This window comes from Mastomys coucha, unplaced genomic scaffold, assembly GCF_008632895.1.
Source record: "Mastomys coucha isolate ucsf_1 unplaced genomic scaffold, UCSF_Mcou_1 pScaffold18, whole genome shotgun sequence".
Lineage (NCBI taxonomy): Eukaryota > Metazoa > Chordata > Mammalia > Rodentia > Muridae > Mastomys > Mastomys coucha.
The window spans coordinates 75,385,906-75,411,395 of record NW_022196900.1 but is presented as its reverse complement, the minus strand read 5'-3'; the positions used below and the strand labels follow the sequence as shown (position 1 = coordinate 75,411,395).

Genomic DNA, 25,490 nt, shown 5'->3' with positions numbered 1-25,490 from the left:
AAAAAAAAAAAAAAAAAAATGGAGGCCTGGGTGGAGGTGCTCTTTCGCTCCGGGACTCTTTGCTTGTCTAACTAGATGTAGGTGGCTGACAGTTTGACAGTTGGGCAGTTTTTTTTCCTCTAGGTTGAGGACTGTGTCTCGAAAGAGCAGCCCTTTAACTCCTTTCCTCATTGCTTCAGGAATCTGCTACACCATCTTTGACCTGGGCTTTCGCTTTGATGTGGCATGGTAAGGGAGGGCATGGAGAGGATTTTCCTCGGAGCCCCTCATCCCTGCCGTGGTCTGAGCCCCAGCCCAGCTCTTCAGATACACGAACCTTTGGGAAACATGACATCGATAGACGCAGTGTCTGGGACTGGTGGGCTGGAGCTGGGTGGGAGCTGAGCTTTGTGTGTTCTCCCCACTCCTTCCCTTTCCTGACCACAGCTCTTCCCTGTTTCCAAACCAGGTTCCTGACGGAAACTTCCCCCTTTATGTGGTCGAATCTGGGCATTGGCCTAGCAATTTCTCTGTCTGTGGTTGGAGCAGCCTGGTGAGTGTTGGAGTGGTGGGACAAGTGGGCGGTGCTGAGTCCTGGCAGGTGGAATCGACACTGGGTTCTTAATCATTCTGGGGACAGCGACTACTTGGGCTCCTTTAATCAGTTTCTTATCCTTCACCAGGGGAATCTATATTACCGGCTCTTCCATTATTGGGGGTGGAGTGAAAGCCCCCAGAATCAAAACCAAGAACTTGGTTAGGTAAGTGTAAAGGCTTTTGAATGTCAAAATTAGCTGTGATGGAGGTCTGATGACATACTGGCTTGTGACCAGTCTCATCATAACGTGTATGTGAGTCAAGGAAAGTTGGCTGGGGATTTTCTGAAGAAATGGCTGATTTCCTTCTTACCTCTTTGCTCTCCCCGTCCCCCAACATTTACCATTACTGTTGCCAGTATTATCTTCTGTGAAGCGGTGGCCATCTATGGCATCATCATGGCAATTGTCATCAGCAACATGGCTGAGGTAAGGGGAAACCAGTGGGGATAGGCATCCATCGAAATGTCTGTGCTTTCCATAAAGATTGGAGGCAAAAGAAGGTTCGTGCATTAAGGAATGCCTTCTAAGGACTTATTCTGCCCCTCACAGCCTTTCAGTGCTACTGACCCCAAGGCCATTGGCCATCGAAACTACCATGCAGGTAAGTGGGTAACATAGAGCTCATTCTTGCCTGGCATGGGGCTGTGGGCCTTTATCCCAGTTCTGGGAGGTGGCAGCACCCAGTGAGTTAAGAGGCCAACCAGCACTACATAGTGAGACACCCTACCCCACATACATGTCTGGGCTTACACATTTGCTCCTACTTCCTGGTTCCACAGCTTATCTCTGCAGAGTTGGGGTGGGACTGGCCCTGTTAGCCCACACTGGACCATTCATCTCCTGCGTGCCTCCGCCTGAACTGAACTACTTCTTATCCTCCAGGCTACTCCATGTTCGGGGCTGGCCTCACAGTCGGTCTGTCCAACCTGTTTTGTGGAGTCTGCGTGGGTATTGTGGGCAGTGGGGCTGCCCTGGCTGATGCACAGAACCCCAGCCTCTTTGTAAAAATTCTCATCGTGGAGATCTTTGGCAGTGCCATTGGCCTCTTTGGGGTCATCGTTGCGATCCTTCAGGTGCGAATCCCCCTAAGGAGCTGTGGCCTCTTTTCCTCTGCCCCAACCCTGCCTTACTCTGCTCAGAGGAACAGACATGCCTCCCTTCTTTACCCAAGCCCCTTCCCATCTCTTGGTGCCACCCCCCTTGTCTGCTGCTTTATATGCATGTATCTCTCCTTTAGTCCCTCCATTTGCATCTCTTTGCTGTCTCTGAAAATGTCTTTGTGCATTTCTCTCTCAGGGTCTGTGTTCATATGTGTATGACATGCTTGTCAGTAGAATAGCATGTCTAAATTCGTATTTTCCAGTGTGTGAGTTGTGACTGAAAGACTGGCATGAAGGTCTAAATGTGACTTTAGGCTGCTTGACTGGGTTGACTCTTGGAGATACCGACACTGTCCATGGGGGACTTCTCTTCTTTGTTGTACAGCTGAACTCCTTTGTTACTAAACCTGTCTGTCTGTCATAGTGTGTCTGTCCTTGTTTGGTCATTCATCTGCCGTCTGTCTGTCTACCCACTGGCCAGCTGGTTCTTATCTTGTCACTGGTCACTGTCCCTGCCTGATTTGTCCTGTTCTTCTTTTGCAGACCTCCAGAGTGAAGATGGGTGACTAGATGACCTGTATGGGTGGGGCCGTGCCCCACTGTTATTTATTGCTGGTTTTCCTGGGACAGCTGGAGCTGTGTCCCTTAGCCTTTCTGGGGCTTGGTGTTCAGGGCCCTCCTGCACTCACCTCTTGCTGCCTGTTGACTCTGGAGGCATTGCAGTCCAGACTGAACCCCAGTGTGGACAGTGGGCTGCTGATGGTGACTGTGTACAGCTGTGCACCTGTGGCCCCCCAACCCCATCCAGCCCATCTTCCTAGTGTTTGTGAAATAAACTTGGTATTTGTCCCAGTCCATGAGGCTTCTGTTGGCCCCTTGCGACACCTTTCACAGAGGAAGAGTAGGGCCTGTGCACCTCTTGTAAATTTCTATCTATACACCATCTCTGCTCTGGGCAGTGCTGGCTCCTGGGTGGGAGGTCAGGGTGCTAGGCTGACTGTACTGCTGCTCGTGCCTGTCTGCTGAAGAGTCTGGGCTCTAAGATCCTCCTAGCCCTATATACCCTTGGACCCCTGTGCACTAGACTCAAACTCACTACAGCTAATTCCCCTCTCTGGCACTATACTCCTGAACCTCCCCACACCTGAGCCTTCTTGGAGCACAATTTTTTACATTTCTTGACAGTCCTGTATGAACACCTAACCCTTCCAGAAACCTCTTCTCCGGTCTTAGTTCCTGGGGCCCTGTTCAGCTCTGCCTATTTTTATACCATTCTTGATTTTTCCCCCCTAATCTTACCCAACCTGCTTTTACCCAATAAGATCTTTTTAGTCAACACCTTTAGGGGGCTTACCCAGCAGGCAGCCCTGGTTGGCTGACCTTGACTCATGCTCCCAGGAAACAGCTGTCAAGGCCCTAACCCTCTGAATCGCCCACTATCCAGACCCCCTCCCAACTAGCCATCCGCCTCCTGATCTCTTCCATCCCTAAGGCAAGCTGGTGGAGGAACCTGATGGATTCCTGCGCCCTTCCTGGGTCTCCGGCATCCGCAAACGCACCTCCCCGCTGGCTGGGCCGCGCAGGGCCAACGGCAGGGGCGGGCGGCGGAGCGGCGCGTGCGGGCGCACTGGAAGCGGGGGCGCGCGCGCGGGCGCGCCGGCCTGGCCTGCCCCTCCGAGGAGCCGTAGCGCGGGAGGGAGGCGGCAGCGCAGTGGTCCGTCGGTCCGCCGGTCCGTGGGTCTGCCCGGCCCCGCCCTGCCTCCCGGGGCGGCGCGGCTCCATGGCCCGCGGCGGCGGCGGGAGGTGGTCCCGGAGCCTCGGGGACCGCTGACCGGGCGGTGGGGCCGGGCCATGGGGGAAAGAGCCGTCCACAGCTGCTGGAGCTGGGATCCCTACCCGAGCTGGAGCGGCGCCCCCTGCTGAGCCCCGAGCGCTGCGTGAGAGGAGGGCGCGCGCGGCCCCCCACCCAGGGCCCCGACATTCCAGACCCGGCCCGGCTAGGGGGCCGCCCGCGCGTCGTCACAGACCCCAGCCCAGGACCCGGTGAGTGAGGCACCGGCGCTGCCCCCAGCCTGGCTGCACCCCACCCTACCCCCATCCCGCTAGCCTCCTGGGCTCCGGCGTCCGCCCCCATCCGGCCTCCCTCATTGTCCTCGCTCGCCCTGGCCTTGTGTCTTGCGGAGGCGCTCGGCCCCGGTCCCACATCCACATCCCCCACTGCATGCACCCCTCCCCAGGGTTCCACACCCACCTGTCCTCTGCTGCCTCCCCCGTCCCGGGGTGCCACGTGTTCAGCCTCCCAGCCCCGCCCAGATGTACCCCTCAGTTTGGTGCCTAGCCTGGCCCAGAGCCCCTGCCCTGGAGGGAGGGGTGGGAATACTTGCACGTGGGTCTGGGTGTATGGCTAAGCTTGTATAAGTCTGAGCCGCGGTTTGTTGATATATGTGGCTCGTGTGTTACTGTCATCCCAAGTGTGTCTACCTCTGTATGTAGGTCTCTGTGTGTCCCTTGAGTGTGGGTGCCTACTGCTGGTACTAAAGCTGTCTATGTGATTTTGTGGATGTTTGAGATATTCTGCTCTCAGGAGCGGGGGAGTTTGGGGGGGCAAAAGTGTTTGTTGACCTTTTGGATCTACAGGGGAGACCTGGTCCAAGCAAGGGCACCCACAGCCCCCACCACCTTGGCTAGCCTATGAACTTTATTCCTCTGGGATCCAAGTGTACTCCATTTCAGGAGTCAGAGCTAGGCTTCTCTAATGAGGCTCCAGAGCAGCTAGCCTGAGATCTTAGGTGACGGCTCAACATTGCTTTCGCCCCTTGTTCCAGTGGGAAGGACCCTTTTTAAGCATCTCTCCTTTTTGGATGGAGGGCGCTCCAGAATGCTGAAGGCCTCTTCTCAGCCTGGTCCTAGTTGGCTAGGCCTGCTTGCTGTTGGGACTTGAGTGCCCAAACTGGCCATGGGTCTAAATGACTTCCCATCATGGCCCTTGGAAGGACTAAATGAAGTCATAGTATAAAATATTCCTACGTGATGAGCACCCAGTAAGTGATCCATTCTCTAAACCATTCGTCCTGTGTTGAGGATTCTGTCCTGTCTCTGGGGGCACAGATGGAGCCTATAGATGAAAGTGGTTCAGTGCTGAGGTGCAATCCTGGGTAATCAAACTCACCGGCCCGTACTGCTGTGGGCATGAGTGTGTGGAGTTGTACCGTGAGCATTTATGTGTATGTTTAGGTGGCTTAGTTCTGAGGTGTGCCTAGGATAGCAGACACTGAGCTGCCAGCCACTATTGATATGTTTGCAGGTAGAATACAAACAAGCCCGTGAGTGTCAAGGCGTATGAGAGGTAAGTGTGGATAGGGATATGTGAATGAGCAGCCAAGCAGGAAGCAGGTGGGGTTCCTCCCCTGTCCCATCCTGACCTGTGAGATCTGTTTCTCTCTCCCGTTCAGGCTGGCAGCCGGATGCTTGGGCCCATTGGGCGGGCCATTGGCCACTTGCGGGATGAGCAGACTGCTGGGGGGGACGCTGGAGCGGGTCTGCAAGGCTGTGCTCCTTCTCTGCTTGCTGCATTTCCTTGTGGCTGTCATCCTCTACTTCGACGTCTACGCCCAGCACCTGGCCTTTTTCAGCCGTTTCAGTACTCGAAGCCCAGCCCATGCCCTCTACCCTGCAGCCAGCAGCAGTACCAACTGCTCTCGGCCCAACGCCACTGCCGCTAGCTCTGGGCTTCCTGAAGTGCCCAGTGCTAGGCCTGGCCCCACAGCTCCAGTCATTCCGCCCTGTCCTGACGTGCCGCCTGGTCTTGGTGAGCCTGCAGAGAGGGGCCTACCTGTTGTAGGGGTGGGAAGAGGCTCCTACCAATGTGACTAGGGAATTGGAGTGCTGAACTATGGGGGCACCAAGGCTCCAGGTCTATTGAAAGAGGGCAATTCCTGGGGCTCTGTTGCCCACTCCCAGGTGGCTAGTGTCCCTGGATTCTGGCAAAGACCCTGACTCTTGACACTGTCCTGCCTGCAGTGGGCCGAGTGGTCATCGAATTCACCTCACCCATGCCTCTGGAACGGGTGCAGAGGGAGAACCCAGGCGTGCTCCTGGGCGGCCGCTATTCTCCACCCGATTGCACCCCAGCCCAAACAGTGGCAGTCATCATCCCCTTTAGACACCGGGAGCACCACCTACGCTATTGGCTCCACTATCTGCACCCCATGTTGAGGCGGCAGCGGCTGCGCTACGGTGTCTACGTCATCAACCAGGTGCGTGGTCTGCAGTCCTTGGCTGTGCAGTAGCCATCAAGGAACTCACATGCACCTGTGGATGTGCCTGCTTGGGGATGGATGTGGGATGCACACCCTGGTGCCTGTTGGTAGACACTTGGGGCTGGAGAAATCTGTGGGTCCTTGCCTCTTCACAGATGTGTGAATTTACATGGCTATGGAGAGTGCATGTCTGTCAGTGAACACAGAAGGTTATGTGTGTGGAAGGGATATGAACATATACATGTTGGCATGTACCCTTGCGGTGTGTACATGGCTTGTTTTGACATCTCTTTGGGATATCAGGCATTGGGTCTTGGAGAATTTTATTATGTAATGTGTGTGCATGTGTGTGATGCCTACCTTCACTGCCCCTGAGGAACGCAGGAGGAAGAGATATAGTTGGAATTGGAGTAAGGGCAGTGAGAACACAGAGGCCTGGTTCATTCCTGCAACTTAAGAGAGATGAGCAGGCAGTAGGGGGAGGAGGAGAAGGAGCTGAACCTTCTAGAAGACCAGAGCTTAGCAAGACAACTGGTCTCTTGTGTTTATGGGCTGTTGGCTGAGGGGTGGAGTTCAACATTCAGGCTGGCTAGTAAAGGTTAGCTGGAGAAACTGGGGAAGGCCACATCATGAAAAGCTTGAAAGGTATGATCCACCGTTGAAGTCTAGCCTGAGCTTGTGGGGCACCATTGTTTGAAGTATGGGTAACCTGTATATGTTGATGTGATTACATGTGAAGAATGGAAGGAGGGGTTGCCAAGAAGCAGTGTGACCAATTATGAAGGGATTACAGCAGCCAGAAAAGAGCTGGTGAATGTGCTTATGGGTGAGGCAGTTTATGGGGTAAAGGGAGACATCACTGTTAGAGAGGAGAGAGGAGAGAGATGTGGAAACAAAGCGAGGGTTTTAGCCTTGGTTGTGTGCTGTGTTCATGGCCACACCTTTGAGTGGGATGGAGACTAGAGGAGCTAAGCCAAATGTGGAGCTGTGTGGCTTGGGATGCTCTTTTTTCCCCCAAGATAGGGTTTCTCCGTATAGTCCCAGCTGTCCTGGAACTCACTCTGTAGACCAGGCTTACCTCGAACTCAGAAATACACCTGCCTCTGCCTCCCAAGTGCTGGGATTAAAGGCATGCGCCACCACCGCCCAGCTAAATTTATTTTTTTTTAAAGATTTATTTATTAATTAAGTACATTGTAGCTGTCTTCAGACGGACCAGAAGAGAGTGTCAGATCTCATTATGGGTGCTTGTGAGCCACCATGTGGTTGCTGGGATTTGAACTCGGGACCTTTGGAAGAGTAGTTAGTGTTCTTACCCACTGAGCCATCTCACCAGCCCCTTTTGTCTGGATGCCCTTTTGTCTGGAATGATATGAGCTTGGGGGAGGTAGAGGAAGGACAGTTTGCAGGGAGTCAGACTAAGTCTGGACCTGGAAGGGTCATCTCTGAGGGAGAGGAGGGTCTGGAAACAGTGATATGTAGGCATTTCTTTATTATTACACAGTTTTTATTATGTAATGTGTGTGCATGTGTGTGTGTGTGTGTGTGCGTGTGTACGTGTGCACACACATATGCGAACTCAAGCCATGGCACATATGTGGAGGTCAGAGGACAACTTTGTGGGTTCTCTCCTTCCCTGATACACATGGGTTTTGGGTTTGAGGTTCCTTGGATCAAATTGTCAGGCTTATGCAGCAAATGCTTTATCAGCTGAGCTGTCTCATTAGCCCATAATTTAGAGATTGCTTTTTATAGTTGTTTGTTTTGCTTATATACACACCACCACAGAACACTTCTGGAGGTCAGAGGACAACTTTGTGGAGTGCTGGGCATCAAACCTAGGTCATCAGGCTCATGCCGAGAATTACTGTACCTGCTGAGCCATCTCACCAGCTAGAATTTTCTTAAAATCCACAAAATAACTAGTGGCGCACGCCTTTAATCCCAGCACTTGGGAGGTAGAGACAGGAGAATTTCTGATTTCGAGGCCAGCCTGGTCTACAGAGTGAGTTCCAGGACAGCCAAGGCTATACAGAGAAACCCTGTCTTGAAAAACAAAAACAAATAGAAAAAGTCCACAACATCTAACATACCTGCCAAGCCAAGCATGGAATATTGGGGTGGGAGCAATTGAAGCGTTTGATGGAGAAAGGAAAGCAGCTACAGAGGCCCAGAAGATGGACCTGCAGAGTGTCAGGAGACCCTCGGGAGTGGATGTCCTGGAAGCCCAGCAGTCAGTGTCAGGAAGGAAGCGTGGCGGCTGTGTGAGCTCTGTGGAGGAGTGAGGGGGATGTGGACCAAGTCTGTCCAGTGGATTTAGCAACACGGTGGGCCTAGTGAGAGCCATTTCAGGGGCATGGTGGGGGTGGAAGCAGATTGCAGTGGGTTGAAGTAGAAATCAGATTTGACAAAATAACTAATTGAAGACAACTCTTAAAAAAATCTCTGCTGAGAAGGAATGACAAAAGGTAGGGTGATGTCTGGAGGGAAGCATTTTTTTCATGTGTGTGTGTGTGTGTGTGTGTGTTTATGGTTTTGTTTGTTTTGTTGTGTTGTTTTTTTCCCCTTCAGAGAGAGAACCGAGTGTGTTTATGAGCTATATGGGAAAGACCGAGGGCTCCTGGCCTTTAGAGAGAGGCTAGAAGAATGATGGTGAATGAGCCAGGAGAAAATGGCCAGTCCCTCTCAGGGCTGGTAGTGCTCAGTGAGCAGGTGTAGTTCAGTTCAGAGGAGCAGCTTCTGCCTCTCAGGCTTGGCCACTGTCTCCCCTGTCCTTGGGAGGCGCCCACTCACAGATGCCAGCTGCACATGCTTCTGTTTTTAGTACAGGTTGTAGCAGTAGCCGAGAGGCCAATTCTTGTCAGATCTCCCCTTTGTCCAGAGCTGCCTGGGTCTGTGTGGCCAAGAGCTCTGCAGTCCTATTTCTGTGGGTCCTGACCTCACAGAGCTGTGTCTGCCAATAGCCCGGTGCTCATCTTTTTTGTTGGGAAGACAAGATCATTTAGCACATTCCTGCATTGTCTCTGGGACTGCCCAGGGAGTTGGAAGTGGAGTATCAACTTGGGCCAGAGGAGCTACTTCAGCACTGGACAGTTAGGGCATTCCTTGTTTGTCTCATGTCACAACTGTTGGCTCAGTAGGGAGATGAACCAGGGCTCTTCTTCACGAGACTTTCCACTGGCACACAGGAAGCACACTTGGTACAAAGGAGAAAGTCGAAGGGTGTGTTTGAATGAATGAATGAATGAATGAGCACTTTAAATAGTAGTGTAAATGAAGCCCTGGGGAGAAGGGGAACCTGTACTGGGTCCTGGAGGTTTGTTTGAAGTCAGCCTTTCCAGGCATGAGTTTTCTAGAGAGGGAAGTGCTAATCAAACCCAGTGCCTGGTAACCAAAAAGTCCAGCATGTTCTGTGGTGCCTAAGCAATGTAATATGGTTGGGCCATAGATTCTTAAGATATCCAGGAGGAGACTGGAGCCAAACTGTAAAATGGGGCGTCTAGGGTGAAAGCTAGACTTACTCCTGAGTATCTGAGGGAGTTGTAGCAGTGGGGAACAATTGTGTGGGCCCCTGGGATCATGAAGGAAACTGAACTGGCAGGTACTTGCGGGTCAGGGCCCCAGAATTGATGTGTGTCTATCCACTCATCCGCCAGCATGGTGAGGAGACCTTCAACCGAGCCAAGCTGCTCAACGTGGGCTTCCTAGAGGCACTGAAAGAGGATGCTGCCTATGACTGCTTCATCTTCAGTGATGTGGACCTGGTCCCTATGGATGACCGCAATCTGTACCGTTGTGGTGACCAGCCCCGCCACTTTGCCATTGCCATGGACAAGTTTGGCTTCCGGTGAGACTCTTTTAGTGAGACTCAGACTTACCCACCCCTACTTCACCCAGGCACTGAGTTCCAGCCTCAGTATCCTCCTAGCCTTTGGCCCCTGGTTCAGATCCTTCTGTGTAATGCAGATCCTCCCTGGGTCCTTGTTACACATGGTCCCTACACACCATCCATCATCCTGCATCTTGAATCTCCTTGCAGCCCTAACACCAACTCTCCCATGTCATAGGTTGCCCTATGCTAGCTACTTTGGAGGTGTGTCAGGCCTGAGCAAGGCCCAGTTTCTGAGGATCAATGGCTTTCCCAATGAGTACTGGGGCTGGGGCGGCGAGGATGATGACATCTTCAACAGGTAAGTAGAGGCGGGGCAGAGAGCAGGCTGGTCAGGGAGTGAGGGGGCGCCGACTGGATGGGGCTCCTTACCCTTCTTGGTGCCACTTCAGTCTGCCTGTCTCCCATCCTAGGATCTCCCTGACTGGGATGAAGATCTCACGTCCGGATGTCCGGATAGGCCGCTACCGCATGATCAAGCACGACCGGGACAAGCATAATGAGCCTAACCCTCAGAGGTGACCCCAGCACCCCTGACCCCAGGTGCCCCTGATCCCTAGACGTAACCTTTCCCAGTATCCCAAATGCCTTTGATCTCTGCCCCCATAGAGGAGGCCTCTGAGCATCCTTGGCTCCTGAGAACTGCTTTCCAGAGGCAACTGATCCCTAGAAATGACCCAAATGTTCCTGACCCTGACCTCTAAAGGTGACTCCTGGCACCTCTGGCCTAGTTCCGAGAGGTGACTAGAATTTAGATTCCTGCTTGTGTTGTCATTGCATAGGCACATTTCCAGCTCTCAGAGACTTCACTGAGGTGCTTTGCGCGGACCTCTGCTTATACTGGCCCTGTCAGAGCAATAGTGGGTGTTAGCCATAGATCCTAGGAACCCAACAAAGGTGTGCCAAGCAGAGGAAGTATGGAGAGGGAGGGTTGAGACAGGGCTAACCCCTCTGAGATCAGAGCAACTAACTCCTTTTTAAAAAAGATTTATTATATGTGTATGAGTATATATGAGTACACTGTCTTCAGACACACCAGAAGAGGGCACCAGATCCCATTACAGATGGTTGTGAGCTACCGTGCAGTTGCAGGGAATTGAACTCAGGACCTCTGGAAGAGCAGCTAGTGCTCTTAACCACTGAGTCATCTCTCCAGCCCCCCAGCTCCTGTGTGGGTTGAGATACCCACATTAGGTATTCATGGATGCTGGCTGGGGAAGGTCTGAGAGGCATGGGAAATACAGGCAGACTCCTTGAGCCTCCAGATGCATCTGTGAGCGACCCAAGCCTTCTGCAGTCGCACCCAGCCCCTGTCCTCCCCTCCCTCATGAGGCTCACACTAGGCAAGGAAAATAGTCATGTATGTCCTGGGTCATGAAAACAGGTGACTTCTTGGCGGGGAGATGAAGAAGGAAGTGGGAACATAAAGTGGGGCTTGAAAAGCTACTTCTTTCCAAGATCTGCCACAGTTCCCTTGGGCATATACATTCACCAGCGCTGCATTGCCAGGCTGATGGAGAAGACTAGAGTGGATGAGGGAACTTGTCTGTGTAAGAGTTGATTCTGAGCCGGGCAGTGGTGGCGCACGCCTTTAATCCCAGCACTTAGGAGGCAGAGGCAAGCAGATTTCTGAGTTTGAGGCCAGCCTGGTCTACAGAGTGAATTTCAGGACAGCCAGGGCTACACAAAGAAACCCTGTCTCGAAAAAAACAAAACAAAAAAAAAGTTGATTCTGAGCATGCCTGCCGTATACTGAAACCTTAAAGCTATTTGGTTCTTAAACATCTGAAGGCTAGAGGCAATGTTACGTAAGGGGCTTTAGTGCTGTGTAGCTGAGTACCAGGGGGCTTTTAACTTTTCCTCCAGAGGGCTTTAGGAAATCCCTTAAGAGGAAAGAGACACCATAGAGTTTGGCGGTCTCATTTTCTGTGTTCAAGGGAGGTGAAGGAATGACCTAGCTGCTGCATGAACCTAGGAGGAACCTTGACCAAGCCTAAATTCATAAACCTGGAGGGACTCTGGCAGGGGAGACTTCTGTGTCCCCTGACTTTCTGCTCTAATCTTAGACTCTAGGAGTGGAGAGATGGATTATAGACTGGTGGGGTTGGAATTCAGAAGCATGAGACTCCCTAGGAGTCCAGGAGCCAATGGAAAAGCAGGTGGTTTAGGTGAAACAACGGTCATCAGGGAAGGAATGGTGGGCAGATAAATCCAGGACCCTTAGTCTCATTCAGGATTAACTAGTCACCAGTTAGTGATGTCTGCTTGAGTGTGGATATGGCTAGACAGCATGAAAGTTCTGGGCTAAGGAAGTCTGGATGGTGGTTCTAATGTTTTGCTTCAAACTTAAGGCAGGGGCCAGGCAGTGATGGTGCACGCCTTTAATCCAAGCAGAGTCAGAGTCAGACTGGCAGGGAGGTGGAGTCAGGTGAATCTCTATGAGTTCAAGGCCAGCCTGGTCTACAGAGAGAGAGTTCTTGGACATCCAAGGCCACACAGAGAAACCCTGCCTTGAAAAACAAAAACAAAACAAAACAAAAATTAGGATTCTTTCCCTACCCGTATATGTTGAGGTAGATTATCAACAAGGCATGTTAGGTCCACCCACAAAGCGTCTGCTTGCCCCCTTCTCCGCCTTTACCTTAGTCTGGTCTCTGTGATCTTGCCCTAGTGACTGCAAGGGTTTCCTGCCTCCCCCTTGCCATCCCACCCTTCTGCTGAAATTGGGTTAAGAATCCCTCTGTGTCTCCTTGCTCACAGAATATGAACTACTCATTATGACGTACAGAGTCCTGCCCATACATGTTCTAACCAACAGTCTGTTTTCCCTTTATCATGTGCTCTGACCTGTGTGTGAAATGCTCTTCCCTCTGCCTTCAGCTTAGTGTCACATCCTTCTCCCAAGGCAGTCACCTCATAATGCAGCACTCTGATGTTTCTTTTGCCTAGACTCCCTCAGTGAAGCAGACTCGCCATGAGAGGAAGGGCTTTGCATGTCCTGTTCATGGCTGTGTCCTGTTCACGGCTGTGTCCCTGTTGGTCAGAGTAGAGTCTGGCATCCAGGAGTGAAGATGGCAAGGGTTAGGGGGAAGATGATATATCTCTCAGGGGACAGAGACTGCATTGGGGGTACATGTGGGATGCCTCAAATACTACAGTCGAGCCAGCAAGCAAGTCCAGTGAGTAAAGGTACTCACAGGGAAGCCCGGAGTCCCCAGAACCCACGTAAAGGTAGAAGGAAAGGCCCAGCTTTACCCTTTGACCTCCACGCACATCACACACACACACACACACACACACACACACGGTGGAGGTCTGAATGGAGAGACCTGTGAAAGGTTGTTGTTAAGCTTTCTGACTGAAGGGGCTGAGCTCAATGTTTTAAGAGCAAATCCAAGAACAATGGGCTTCTGTCGAGTTGCCCCTGAAAGGAAAGGATGGCCTGTGCCTCAGCCGCAGAGATTCGGGATTGAGCAGAGACTGTTAGTCTTGATCTGAACTCGTCTCCTTTCCTAGGTTTAATAAGATTCAAAACACAAAGATGAGCATGAAGTGGGACGGCATCGGATCCGTGCGGTACCGAGTCCTGGAAGTGTCTCGGCAGCCGCTCTTCACCAACATCACAGTGGACATTGGACAGCCCATGTCATGGCTCACTCAAGGCTGACCCCGATGGACCAAGGTCCTCCATGCCCTTCTGGTATGGAAGGCTGCCTGCCAGAGGACTGACCTGCAGCCTGGCTGACAGCTGCTCTAGGGGTGTCCCCAAGACTGAGACTGTGAGCTGTTTTCTGAGTCTTACTAGCCAGCTGCATCTAGACGTTTCAGAACTCACTTGGAGGGCCGTTTGGGCAAGCCCCTCGTATGGCCCTCTCTGGGGTCAACCCCTCTTCCTGTCCTACCTTTCCCAGCCCAAACCTCCTCACTGTTAGGGTTGGGCCAGCCCCTGCACTGCCTCGCGGAGTGGCCTGGGCTAGGTCACTCCACCTCTCTGTGCCTCAGTTTCCCCACTCCCCCTCGAGTCCCCTAGGGCCTGGAAAGGTGGGAGGTTTGACTAGGGGGCAGTGTCTCTTCCAGGGGGAATTCTCAGATCTAGAGACCCCTCATGCTTCCAGGGGAGGGGAAACCTTTTTCATTCAACATTGTAGGGGGCAAGCTTTGGTGAGCCACCTACTGAGGAGCGCCCCCAGGAGGGGACCAGAAGGGGTGCTGTGTTGTTTCCTGGGATCATGGGGTTGGCCTTTGCATGGGGGGACAGATGGGGCCTGTATCAGTCAATGGATCTGGCCTCCCTCGCCCCAGGGCCTGCTCTGTTTATATGTTGCACAGAAACTTGTGTGGGTGCTTTAGTAAAAAACGTTAACGGAGCAGCCCCTTGTCTTGTTTGTGAACGGGAGGGATCTGGTTCCCCGAAGCTAGTTCGTGTTATGGGAGGTGACCTGGCTAGAGTCTTCTAGTAACTTAAGCTTTCCTAGCCCCGTCACTTCCACTGTTCTAGGGAGAAAGTTTTATCTTGACACTGTTTTCAGACTAGTAGGGATAAGGAAATAACGAACCAATGGGGCCAGATTTCTCAGCTCTTCTCACTCAGAGGCAGAAAGCACAGGGTGTTCAACGACTGCGGGCAGGGCAGGGCTGATCCCAGGGCGATGGTTTCCCAGGTGACCGACTCTTAGGAGGGGAGGGGCTAAAGGCCCGATTCCCACAGCCAGGCTTCCCCGAGAAGAGGCCAGGATCCCGCACCCTGAAGGGTCTGCTCATAGTCAGCCACCAAAAGGCAGCGCAATTCCTGTGTGGGGAAATAGGCAGAAAGGGGCGGGGTATCGATGTCAGCCGGAGGGCTTGTTGGGCGTGGCTCTGGTCCAGAGCAACCATCGTCTCCCAGGAAATCTAGCACTCTGACCTGTGGGCGGTCCAGCCTGTAGGTCTGATCAGGGGCCTGCGACCCACGCAGGCCATGCCCGGGGACTCCCCAGCACTGTGGGAGCTGGTGGAGGAGCATGTGCCACTCCCCGAGCGGCCTGAAGTGAAGAAGATTCTGGGAGAGGCAGCAGTGGACCTGAGCCTGGAGTTGCGAGAGGAGGTGGGAGTCCGGTGGGTGGGGGTGGGTCACATTCCAGGCCTGCCCTGCAACTCACGTGGTTTCCTACCGCCACCAGGTCCCTAGTCCTCTTTGGCGACCCCTTAACATCTTGTTCTCACTGCCTGCCCTTGCTCTCTTCTATTTAGCTCCTCCCATCCCTTAACAACCCTCAACCAACACACATTAAACCCATCGCCTCTGCCCCAGTGGCAAGGTACCCCAGCTCTCCTTACAGGTGGCGATGCTAAAGGCACTGCTCCAAGAGATCAAGTCCTCTCAAGTTTCCAACTCTGACTCTCCCTCCCTACTGGCACCACCCCCCCTCTTGAGGGACCTCATGCGCCAAGAACTCCGACAGTTACTCCAAGGCCTCCGCCTTAAGGCTATCAGTGAGGGCAGGTGGGATTCTCGGCCACGGCCTCTATGCCTAGACACCAGATGGGCTGCCCCTGATAAAGAACCAGGGTAACCTTTCCTGGGGTTTCCTGAAAGGAAGTCCTCAGGTCCCTTCATGCACATGCTTTCAGGGACCAGACCGAGATATGGGCCCAGTATAGTCCCAGGGTCCTTCGCTTTGCCTTAGAGGAGCCCGGGTGTGACTCAACACAACAGGAACTATTCCCGACGAGAGCTGGTGAGCCCAGGTAAAGACAGAAGGCTTTACCCAACTGGGGCTGGACGCTGTTATAGCCACTTGTGATAGGGGTCGGCACATAAGGGCTGAAGTCCTTAGGGGATATGCGACCAGGCGGCAGGGAGCAGTTTTCCTAGCAGATAAAAGGGAGAGTTTTTGTAAGCAGTGGGTCGGGGGAGGACAGGAGGCCATGTTCAGTGAACCATTCTTTTCAGGCCTAGCAGATGAGACTGAAGGCTTGGGCTGGAGGTACAGGAAGAGCTGAGAGGAGGTGACAAATGATATTCTCAGCTGGGGACAGAGAGGGAAATGAGTGTCCTCATGTTCATAAGTAGACTGTGCCAGTTCCTTATTCAAATCCCCCCACAATCCTATAAGCTGGGCATTGTCCCCAGCTTTTCAGGTGAGATAATGAAAGCTCAAAGGGACAATTTCCCTGAGGTCTCAGGGTGAAGGTGGCAGAACTACCAGGTGCAAGCCTGGGCTCTGGGACTATTGTTTGCACTGTTATGTTGCCTGAGTGAGAAAAACAAAAGATTCCAGAAGTGGCATTTATTCCCTGAAGGACTAGAATGAGCAACACAGACAGGGTGATGCTAACCTCACCTGTCAGCAGCTGTCCCAGGGACCTCACTGTCATCAAGGACCAACTGAATGTGTCTAACATTGACCAGGTTGTCAGACACCTGAGGTGAGGCCTCAGGGCACCTAAGTGTATATAGACTGGGGACAAGAAGAGAGGAATGGAGATTAAGGGGCTGGGACTACCCAAAAGAGATAGTGTGCCAAGTAGTAGCCAATTACAGGGACCAGGAGGGGTCAGGGTCCTAGGATTTCAGCCTGGCACAAGGGGAGCCAAGGGAGAGTTATAAGCAGGCTGTGATATGGGGCTAATGAATGAGCCACAGGTCCAGTGCCAGGGTACAGAAGATAGTGCTGGTGGGGGTGCAAGCACTGAAGTGACTGGAAACGGTGGGGGCTAGAAGGCAGCACTCCGAAGACAATGTAGCCTGAGGATGAAGGAGCTGTCTCGGCTCTGGTGGTTCTGGAGGGTGGGGCCGGGTAGTTGGTTCAGCTGGGTATGGCCTGCCTCACTGGCTCTGGCTGTTCATGCTCCTGTCTAGAAGCCTCCTGGATGAGGAGTGTCACATGTTGCAGAAAGAGATCTCTGACCTGCAGGTGAGCACAGCCCTTGGCCTTCTCCCAGGTTCTCTGTTTAGCAGGGATCATGTTTGTGTGTCGGTAGATAGGAGCATACCAAGGTTGTGAGTCCTACGTCCATTTCTCTTACCAGGCCATGGTTGGCAGTTTTAGACTAATCCACTTGATAGCCCCAGGTCTCCTGCATCCTTTCATCTAAGTCTGAGTGCATGCCTAGCTACCATCTTGCTCGGCTTGCCTTTCCGCAGGTTATACTCTCATGATAGTTAGGCCAAGCAGCTCCATGGTCTTATTCCTGAGCCCCATACTCAGGCTCTTGGTCTCTAACTTCAGGCGGGGCCACTGAAACAGCTCTCTCCACAGCACTGTTTGGAAATGGAGCAGATGCAGGCTTGCCAGCCCTCCAAGGACACCCAAATGCCCACCCTGGGAGGTAAGGACCCCAGACGAGCCCCTGAGGTACCCAGTCCCCTCCCTTTACCCCATACTGTACATACTATAAATCCTCTAGAGGAGCCAGGTGCTATCAGCTGTGCCCTTCCACAGAAATAAAGGATCAGAAGAAGGCCATGGAACGGGAACTACAGGTCTCTCTGGGGCCTGCCTGTACCACTGCCAAGCACAGGTACATGAAGACACAGGGTGGGCAGTGTAGAGAGACGCTCAGTTCATGGTCGCCTCACATCTACCCATCCTCTGCAGGCAGAAGCCTTTGAGGTCATCCATTCCCGGCCTTAGACCCTTCCCCTGTCTCCATGGCTACATGCCTACACCTCCTTCGGAGCACTGCCCCCACCCTCAAGGTCAGGCAAGCACCCGCCGCTGGGGACGGCAACTTCGGTACAGCTATTGCAAAGATACAACTTCCACATCAGTTTCCAGTGCAGCATCCCAGGCACCGACCTGAAGGAAGGGTTGCTCACAAAACAGGTTTCTGCTTCTGCTGAGACTCGCCCATCTGTTGTTGCCTCCAGCTGCCACAGCTCCGTTTCTGCTTCATTCTCAGATGAGCTCACATGTCCCACCCCCTATTACCTCCCCCAAGCTGTGTGTTGGTCTGGTCCCAACCTCCCTGTCAGGTCATTGCTATCTAGAGTGGCAGGACACCTGTTCTAACCATCAAAGCCTTTGGTCCCTTCTCCACCACAGAAGCCTCCGCAGAGGCTTGGAGGACAGAGGTCCCATCCCAGCTTGACTTTTGTCCCCTAGGGACCCAGACAAAGCACATCAGCACCTCAGAGACAGGAATAGAAATTTCATTAAAACCTACGGACTTAAAAACCCTAGTGCTGCACACACTGGGCAGCGGCGGGCGGCACACCGTTATTGCTACAGAGGATTAGAAGTGGCTTGGCCAGGACTGTCACTGCAGAGGGCACAGAGGACGGACAAACGGACTCCGGGTCTTGGGAGGTGCTCTGACTGCAGGGGGGGGGGGACGGGCACATGGACTGGGACCATTTGGCACATTGAATGGGGGTTAGCACATCTGGGAAGATTGGGCCTCCAACCTGATGGAGGGTGGGCAAGGGAATGTCGTGCAGGGTCCCCTTCCCCAGGGCTCTGGGCTCAAGCTTCCTACAGAGAAGTCCCCTTCTTTCCCTCCATAAACAAGTGCTTTGGGCAGGCTGCTGGGGCGTGGCCTTTGCTGGCTGGGCCTGACAACCAGGGTTGGAACAAAGGACAGAGACCCTGGAGCAGCCAAGTGAGGTGCAGGCAGGCCTGGAAGACACACTGGACCCAAGGCTGGGGCAGGGGGGTGGCAGCCACAGGTAATACAATTTTTTAAAAAAATAATTACACAAATAAACAGGGCTGAGTGGTGCAGTCCAACAAGTAACACTGTACAGCCCCGGGGCCCTCACCTTGACCGGAGTAAGAGGAGACAGATTTGCCTGGGCAGAGGCTAGGGTCTGCTCTGGGGTTGGGAACACTGGTCATGAGGCTGGAGGGGAACCGGTGGGGTGTGGACACAGACCCTCTTATCCCATAGTGAACAGCTCAGGGCAGAGCATGAGGGTATCAGAGGCCATAGGAAGCCTGGCAGACCTCTGGGGACCTGGCCTGAGACCTCCTCCAAAGTGCTTTGGACACTGCTGCCCCATGCCCCACCCCCACGCAACCCCCCATCGCTTCCCCCTCTCCCCAGCTGCTGTCTTGGCATCCAAAGGATGTGTAAACACTGGGGACATGAGCAGTGGTGGCCGACAGCAGCCATCCCGGCCAGGGCATGATGGGGCAGGCCTCCACCTGTCCACCGCCTCCCCAGTCTCTGTGGTGGGAGCAAGGGTTGGGTGGGGCTTCTCCCCTTGCAACAACTGCACTCATATCCGGGAGTCCTGGAGGCGGCTGGAGCCGTTACTGCCCACCATGGGGATCTGGGCCTTGTCCGGGTGAAGTGGCTGGACCTCAAACCCATCTTCAGGAGAGGGGGTTGTAGTGGGGGCGTAGCGCCCAGTCCGGTGCTCCAGGAGGGCAGGGCCCCAGTCTCTGCTTGGCTTTGTGGCATTTTTCAAACGCTGCAGGCAGGGGGCGCAGTGAAAAGTGTGTCAGACGAGAACCCTTATGCTCTGAAGTGTTTCCACTTCACCTGCTCATCCTGTCCAGCCCAGCCCATCTTCACTCCTCACCTGAAGAACTGTGTCCCCATCTGTGCGGCAAAGCTGGAACAGCGCGTACAATGGGATGCAGATGACAGACGACAGAGCCATGAGGAAGCCGATGGCCACAGCCCAGCCTGGGTACTGGTAGTGGTTGTAGGTGATTGGCCGGTACTGAATTACCGTGAAGATGAGAATGAACTATAGAGGGTAGAGAGGAGGATGTGAGGCTGAGTAGCGCCCTTCCTGGACCCCAGGCTTGCCCTCCTCACAGCAACCCTTCCTCCTGGGCCAGCAAACTGTGTTGTGGCTCAGGCACAGGCAACTGTCAACACCTGCGTAAAAGAAATAGGACCCCAGGGAGGGGCTGGGCATGGAGGCACCATAAACAGAGGTTTTTGCCAGAGTCCTGAACTGGCAGAGAACAAGCAAGTTGCCCCCACCTTTGGAAAGCAGCTGTTCTCTCTCAGCCCTGTACTGCCTAGAGAGATAAGGACAATTTCCTAGCCGTAGGCTTCAGATCTGCCTTGATGACCTGTTATCTTCCTGGCCACATCTCCCTGCCTTAGGCGTTCACCACATCCAGAATGTCTTGCCTCCTCTGTTCATTCTGCAGACCCACCTTCAGCATTCCTATCAAGCCCTGAGCCAGTGCCATCTCTTTCAGGACCACTCTGCTTCCTATACTGCATGGTCTGGGCACCTGAGATCATTGCATTGACTCTGGGTCTAAGGTGCCTTGCACAATCTCATTTATCTATTTGAGCTGGCCTGTACCAGGAGATGCTCAGATTGTGGAGGGGGTCAAGGAGCAGGCCAGACAAGGTCTTGCCTCACTGTGGCTGGGGTAACAAGTGTCAGTCAGCCTGGAGAGTGCCCAGCGGCTACAAATGCTGTGTCCAGTAGTAGACACACACCTCTTTGAGGAAAGAGGTAGATGAGGCAAGCTAAAGATCTAAAAGAAACACAAGACTTGGCCAGGTGGCTCATAGGCCACACCTGTGGGAGGACTCTTATGCCTCTCAGCATTTTGGGGCATCCTGGAGCTTAAGTTCTTCTGACCTTCCCCACACTGAACCTAGGCATCCTTCCTAGGGCACCATATATGTGTGTACATGTTTACTAACCTAGTGGATTTTGTGTGTATGTGTGTGTTTGCTTTTGTTGTTTTCAAGACAGGGTCCCACTTGCATCACCCGAGCTATCCTAAAACTCCCTATGTAGACCAGGCTGGCCTCAAGTTCAGATACTGGCTTGCCTCTTGCCTCCCCAGTGCTAAGATTAAATGCAAGTGCCACCGTACCTGGCTTTAACAAAGCCTGACGTATGTGAGGATGGATTCTTTCACTGCACATTATAGAAGGAAGGGGTCAAGAAGGGCTGTCACAGGCACATAAAACCCCGAAGAGAAATATATCTATCTGCATAGCTTGAATTCCTCATCTTAAGGTACCTCCAGCCCAGCTTTCTGGACACTGCTTCAATCTCTCTGCCTAGAGAATCCACAGACCCCCAGGGAAGGCCCTTTGGTGGGTAACCCCAGGTACTAGAGTGCGGCCTCCCAGCACTCGGGAGAGAGTGTCCTGGTTCTGGGCCAGTGCCACGCCCTCAGAAGGCATGGTGCTGGGCAGTGGTTCATGCCCTCTCTGGCCTCTCAGCCTTGAAAGGAGACTTCCGCTCCTCCTGTTTCAATGCTGGGCCTGTGGCCAGAACTGTTGTCTGTGCCAGGCCCAAGAACATCCCACACCCCCTGTGGTGGAGGCCTCAGCCCTCCAGGGACCGTTTTTCAGAAATATGAGCCAGTGTGGAAGTCTGGTATAGAGTTCTCCATGATTCTGAAGAACTGAGCAAGACACAGGTAGCTCTGGACACTGCCTTGCCACTGAGTGAGCCCTCCAAGCCTCTGGTATAGTGACTATTATGCCATTAACCCCACCCCACCACCCACTTCAAATAGAAGCAGCAAAATGAGCCTGTTTTAGCCCACAGGCCTGCAGCAGGGTTCTCACCCCTTATTAAGTGTGTGGTGGACTTATTTACCATCCCTGCGCCTAAGAGTAGAGAGAACGGATAATCCAGAGAGGTGTTGCTTAAGTTAACGTGTGACGTGGGTGGAGGAAGGACCGGCCTCCCAGCCTTGCAGGGAATCCTAACAGCAGTGCAGTGTTCTCTGATACATTCCCCTGATGCTTGGTGTTTGAAGAAATGGGGGTGCTCCCTTCAAAGCCATCCAACTTCCCAGCCTTTGGGGGCTTAGGGAGTGGCCCCCATCACAAAGCCAGTCTCACTCCTAGCCCTGTACCCACAGGTACTGGGGCTGTGGAGAAACGCTGCCACATTCCCCCACGTCTCCCTGCTTAGGGACAGCCTCCCCGGAGGCCTAGGCATGAACAGGTAAGCAGACAGGAGCCACACTGATATCAATGACTCCCGAGGCCCCTTGGAGGCAACTGGGTAGTAATGCCAGGGAGTGGGGCTAGGTCGCTGATATTGCAGCTCTGAGCATGTGCAGTCAAACAAAGGGCTCAATATCCACTTCCTAACCCCAGGCCAGGACCCAGCACCTCCGAGTGTGCGCATATCTGACTATCCAGGCCTCTCAGATGCCCAAAGCCACAGCTACCTGGGAGGGCCCTCAAGGAACTTACAAAGATGATAGCTGGAGAAACAAAACGCCAACAGATCTGGAAGAAGAGAGGCGGGGGAAAGCCCAGCATCATTTGGATGTCCTGGAAATAGTTTCGGTGCCCTGGAGAGACAAGGATGAGGTGGAACGGGTGGGAGATAGATATTGTCAGCAGCTCAGGAGAACAGAATGGGCCAGTCCGAGACTGGGGCACTTGTGCCCATGGAAGGGTCGCACTCACCATAGATGTACATGATAGATACACACATGATGCAGGAGATGACAACCAAGGAGAAGCTGGCTGCATAGTTGTCCATCAGCAGCAGCCAGTAGATGCCTGCCTGTGGGCCAGTGGGCAGGTGAGCCAGAGTGCCGGACCAGGCTGCTAAACACTCCCACATGCCTGGCAAATGCAGCCCCGCCTCACCCCACATCTCCATTCTTACCTGGCTGGTAAGGGGGATGCCCAGCAAGAAGCCAGCCACAGCGACACCCAAGGTAACATAGGTCTTTTTCTGCAGAATCCACTCATTCCCCACCTCATCCACAATGGCAGTGACTAGGGTCTCTAGGAGGCAGAACTATATAGCCACAGCTATCAGAATAAGGGCCTGCGCTTTGTCCCAGCCCTCCTGCCCAAGCTGGCAGCCCCCCACCCCCAACATACATGCGCACGCACGCACAGAGGCCATACCTGAGTACCCAGCCCCAGCAAGATGAGCATGAAGAAGAACAGTAAGGACCAGAGTGGGGAGATGGGAAGCAGCGTGAGAGCCTCGGGGTAAGCTACGAAAGCCAGCCCAGGCCCGTGGTCTGCCACCCGAGACACATCCACACCCAGGTGATTGGCCATGAAGCCTAGGATGGAGAAGATAACGAAGCCAGCATAGACACTGGTAGCACAGTTGGTGATGCTGATGATAACGCTGTCCCTGAAGGAAAAGAAACAGGACAGTTTAGGAGACCCGGCTTGCTTCCCTTTCCTCTCAGTTTAGGCCAGGAGAAGACATGGGGATTAGATATTCTAAAAAGAAAGGTGTCCCTAACGCCTTTTCTATCTGGGTCTTTTAGAGTGAGTCCAAGGTTTCTGACCCTTCATCCACCTGATCCCCATCTTTGGCCGGTGCTTTGCTTTCTACTTTCACACTTGAGATACAAGATCCTCAAGACTTCAAGGCCCTACCGGGCGGTGGTGGCGCATGCCTTTAATCCCAGCACTTGGGAGGCAGAGGCAGGCGGATTTCTGAGTTCGAGGCCAGCCTGGTCTACAGAGTGAGTTCCAGGACAGCCAGGCTATACAGAGAAGCCCTGTCTCGAAAAACCAAAAAAAAAAAAAAAAAAAAAAGACTTCAAGGTCCTGAGTGCAGGAGGTCACTGGAAGGCAGCCAGCTGCACTGGAGCCCAATGGCCTTATGGATCCAGGGTCAAGCTGTGGAGAGGATGGGGAAAGGGGAGGCCTCCAGGGCAGCAGGGGGCGCTCACTCACCGGTAGCAATTGTTGTGAAATTTGTTGTAGGACGCCATGGTGATGAGGCCGCCCCACGCACAGCCCAGGGAATAGAAGATCTGAGAGGCTGCATCCCCCCACACCTGCAGAGAGGATGGATGGTCAGTGAGCCACTTGCAGGCAGATGCTGGATGCACCCACCCTGGTCCCTTTGGGGGTCAACCCTCCACATCCCACCTTGGCCTCCAGGATCTTGTCCCATTGTGGGGTCAGGTAGTACATGATACCCGTGAAGGCTCCTTCCAGGGTCACTCCACGAACAAACAGAATGGTCAGCACCACATAGGGGAATGTGGCTGTGAAGTACACCACCTGGGACAAGACAGGCTCCATGTATTCCCCTAGAGCCCTTCCCACCCCCACTCCCCCGTACTACCTCCCTAACCCCAGCCACCCAGACAGGAGAGGCAGGGTGGGAACAAACCCTGCTTGGGGAGGGTACTTGCTTTCCCTGAAGACTTGACTCCTCGGATGAGGCAGAGGAAGACAACCACCCAGGAGACGCCGAGGCAGCCTAGGAGGGGAAGCCGCACCTCCCCAAAGTTTCCAATGTCATCTGACAGCTTCAGCACATACAGCCTGGGGATGGGGAGGTGACTGTCACTAAGGGCCAGCCTCTGCTACCCAGCAGCCAATTCTCATGATCCATGCCCCATGTTGCAAGACCCCAGAAGCCTGCTTGTGGGAGAACGGAAGCTGCTCTAAGGACCCCAGCCCTCTGCCCTGGAGTCTGTCCTGGGACCCCTTAAGGGCTCTGAGAGATTAAATCAAGGTAGAGCTAGTCTTTTCCCCTAGGGCAGGATGACTCCCAGTCTCTGCTTGGGCTCAGCTCAGGCCCTTTCACGTGCATTCCACAGAAGGAATATGCCTACTCATCAAAAGTGCACCCTCCAGGAAGCTGTTAGAGAGAGGTACACCCTAACCGCCTGCTCCAGCTCTGACGGTGAGCTCAGTGGGCAGCAGAGTGGATGATGCCATTCTAGCTCCTCCTCATGTGGGTGTGGCTCCATCTGGCGCCCTATGTCAGGCAGGCTGTGCTTTTTCAGTGTATCACATACTTAGTGTGCCAGGTCCTAGAATGGTACCAGGTAGGACACTTCTTCCTGCCCTTGTGGAAGAGAGCAAGTTGGATTGCTGTGAGCAGGAGGGACACCGCAGAGAGGACAAGACACAGAAGGGGTGGCTCACCGGGAGGGAAAGCCAGGTTGAAAAACTTCCCCTGAAAGGATGAGGCTGGGATTATGGGGTGAGGATGTGGGTGAAGGGGTAGTGGGCAGAGTATTGGGGCAGGGGCCAGGAGTTTGCATGACCAGCCTGGGCATGCTGGTTAGCTCGACCAGGAAGAGAAGATAAGATAGAAGGGCAGCAGACAGGAAGAGGCCTTGATGTAAGAGGCTGTGAAAGGGAGACTGAAGAATTTTCCACTTTCCTCCTGAGGGCAATGGGAGAGCTTTGAGGCTTTTGTTTGCTCGCTTCGAGACAGTCATGCCTCTCTATGGCTACATGTCTTGCAGTGGCTCTCAGAACCATTACACTGGCCACGGGCCCTACAGGATCCAGAGTGCCCAGACCTGCCATATCTCGGACCTCTCATCCTCCCCCCACCACTTTGCTCAGATTTATCTGCACTGACTCGATGTCGTTTTTCTCAAACATGTTAGCATGCCCCAGGGCCTTTGTCTGAAGGTGGCCTTGGGCCACCTTGATATTTTTTTCACATGTGAACAATAGGCCATGTTTTACACTATATCCCTGTATTGGATATAGCTGGCCTTGTCTTCTGTGACCGCTACTTCCTCCAGTCTTTACTGAGATGGTCACTCCTCAAAGTGATCATCTTGACTATGTGGCTCTCAGCCCAGCCCAGCATGCCTCCCCCTTCTTGACAGCAGACACATCCTTCTCTTGTTAAATGTTTTGCCTTGAAAAACCAAAAAAATTTGTATATATATACATATATATATATATATATATGTATATATACACAATATGTATATATACACACACATACATATATATATATATATATATATATATATATATATATATATAT

General features: G+C 53.2%; 4 protein-coding genes and 2 long non-coding RNA genes across 19 annotated transcripts in view; 3 read left to right on the top strand and 3 right to left on the bottom strand.

Moving 5' to 3' along the window:
* The window catches only part of Atp6v0b (ATPase H+ transporting V0 subunit b), a 3,171-nt gene extending 641 nt beyond the window's left edge, over window positions 1-2,530 (top strand). The window contains exons 2-8 of one of the 2 annotated variants that reach the window (XM_031378403.1): window positions 180-228; window positions 449-532; window positions 663-740; window positions 935-1,004; window positions 1,128-1,179; window positions 1,461-1,651; window positions 2,222-2,530. In XM_031378403.1, coding sequence (XP_031234263.1) covers window positions 180-228; window positions 449-532; window positions 663-740; window positions 935-1,004; window positions 1,128-1,179; window positions 1,461-1,651; window positions 2,222-2,248 — 551 coding nt within the window. In that variant the 3' untranslated portion in view covers window positions 2,249-2,530. Of the gene's footprint in view, window positions 1-123; window positions 229-448; window positions 533-662; window positions 741-934; window positions 1,005-1,127; window positions 1,180-1,460; window positions 1,652-2,221 lie in introns of both variants that reach the window. The other variant, XM_031378404.1, reaches the window with a different exon arrangement.
* On the bottom strand, window positions 611-3,418 carry LOC116096512. The gene is made up of 2 exons (XR_004121030.1): window positions 3,189-3,418; window positions 611-1,044 (listed from the first exon to the last, which is right to left on the bottom strand). It is a non-coding gene; the product is annotated as an uncharacterized LOC116096512 (long non-coding RNA).
* Window positions 3,323-14,194, top strand: B4galt2 (beta-1,4-galactosyltransferase 2). Of its 3 annotated transcripts, none has more exons than XM_031378392.1 (8): window positions 3,324-3,721; window positions 4,987-5,024; window positions 5,131-5,486; window positions 5,699-5,934; window positions 9,594-9,784; window positions 10,005-10,127; window positions 10,240-10,344; window positions 13,343-14,194. In XM_031378392.1, the coding sequence occupies exons 3-8, from the start codon at window positions 5,183-5,185 to the stop codon at window positions 13,491-13,493; spliced, it is 1,110 nt and encodes a 369-aa protein (XP_031234252.1). In that variant the 5' UTR covers window positions 3,324-3,721; window positions 4,987-5,024; window positions 5,131-5,182; the 3' UTR covers window positions 13,494-14,194. The 3 variants fall into 3 exon arrangements, with proteins under 3 accessions (XP_031234253.1, XP_031234252.1, XP_031234251.1); XM_031378391.1 differs by having other exon boundaries at window positions 3,325-3,721; window positions 4,983-5,024; XM_031378393.1 differs by lacking the exon at window positions 4,987-5,024 and having other exon boundaries at window positions 3,323-3,721; window positions 13,343-14,193.
* On the bottom strand, window positions 12,307-15,701 carry LOC116096510. Of its 2 annotated transcripts, none has more exons than XR_004121028.1 (3): window positions 14,730-15,701; window positions 14,383-14,615; window positions 12,307-12,859 (listed from the first exon to the last, which is right to left on the bottom strand). It is a non-coding gene; the product is annotated as an uncharacterized LOC116096510 (long non-coding RNA). The 2 variants fall into 2 exon arrangements; XR_004121027.1 differs by having other exon boundaries at window positions 14,383-14,891; window positions 15,143-15,701.
* Ccdc24 (coiled-coil domain containing 24) lies at window positions 14,754-17,990 on the top strand. 8 transcript variants are annotated; one of them, XM_031378395.1, is made up of 8 exons: window positions 14,754-14,909; window positions 15,145-15,308; window positions 15,437-15,553; window positions 16,109-16,234; window positions 16,668-16,722; window positions 17,068-17,137; window positions 17,251-17,329; window positions 17,635-17,990. In XM_031378395.1, exons 1-8 carry the CDS (start codon window positions 14,784-14,786, stop codon window positions 17,897-17,899), a joined length of 1,002 nt encoding a protein of 333 aa, XP_031234255.1. In that variant the 5' UTR covers window positions 14,754-14,783; the 3' UTR covers window positions 17,900-17,990. The 8 variants fall into 8 exon arrangements, with proteins under 8 accessions (XP_031234255.1, XP_031234254.1, XP_031234257.1 ...); XM_031378394.1 differs by having other exon boundaries at window positions 17,038-17,137; XM_031378397.1 differs by having other exon boundaries at window positions 17,407-17,653.
* Slc6a9 (solute carrier family 6 member 9) overlaps window positions 17,940-25,490 on the bottom strand; it is a 36,031-nt gene continuing 28,480 nt past the window's right edge. For all 3 annotated transcript variants that reach the window (XM_031378385.1, XM_031378386.1, XM_031378384.1), the window contains 9 exons: window positions 23,884-24,016; window positions 23,615-23,749; window positions 23,417-23,520; window positions 22,625-22,862; window positions 22,377-22,511; window positions 22,172-22,271; window positions 21,953-22,053; window positions 19,335-19,505; window positions 17,940-19,223 (listed from right to left, as the gene is read on the bottom strand). In XM_031378385.1, the coding sequence (XP_031234245.1) occupies window positions 19,029-19,223; window positions 19,335-19,505; window positions 21,953-22,053; window positions 22,172-22,271; window positions 22,377-22,511; window positions 22,625-22,862; window positions 23,417-23,520; window positions 23,615-23,749; window positions 23,884-24,016 (1,312 nt within the window). In that variant the 3' untranslated portion in view covers window positions 17,940-19,028. The remainder of the gene's footprint in view (window positions 19,224-19,334; window positions 19,506-21,952; window positions 22,054-22,171; window positions 22,272-22,376; window positions 22,512-22,624; window positions 22,863-23,416; window positions 23,521-23,614; window positions 23,750-23,883; window positions 24,017-25,490) is intronic.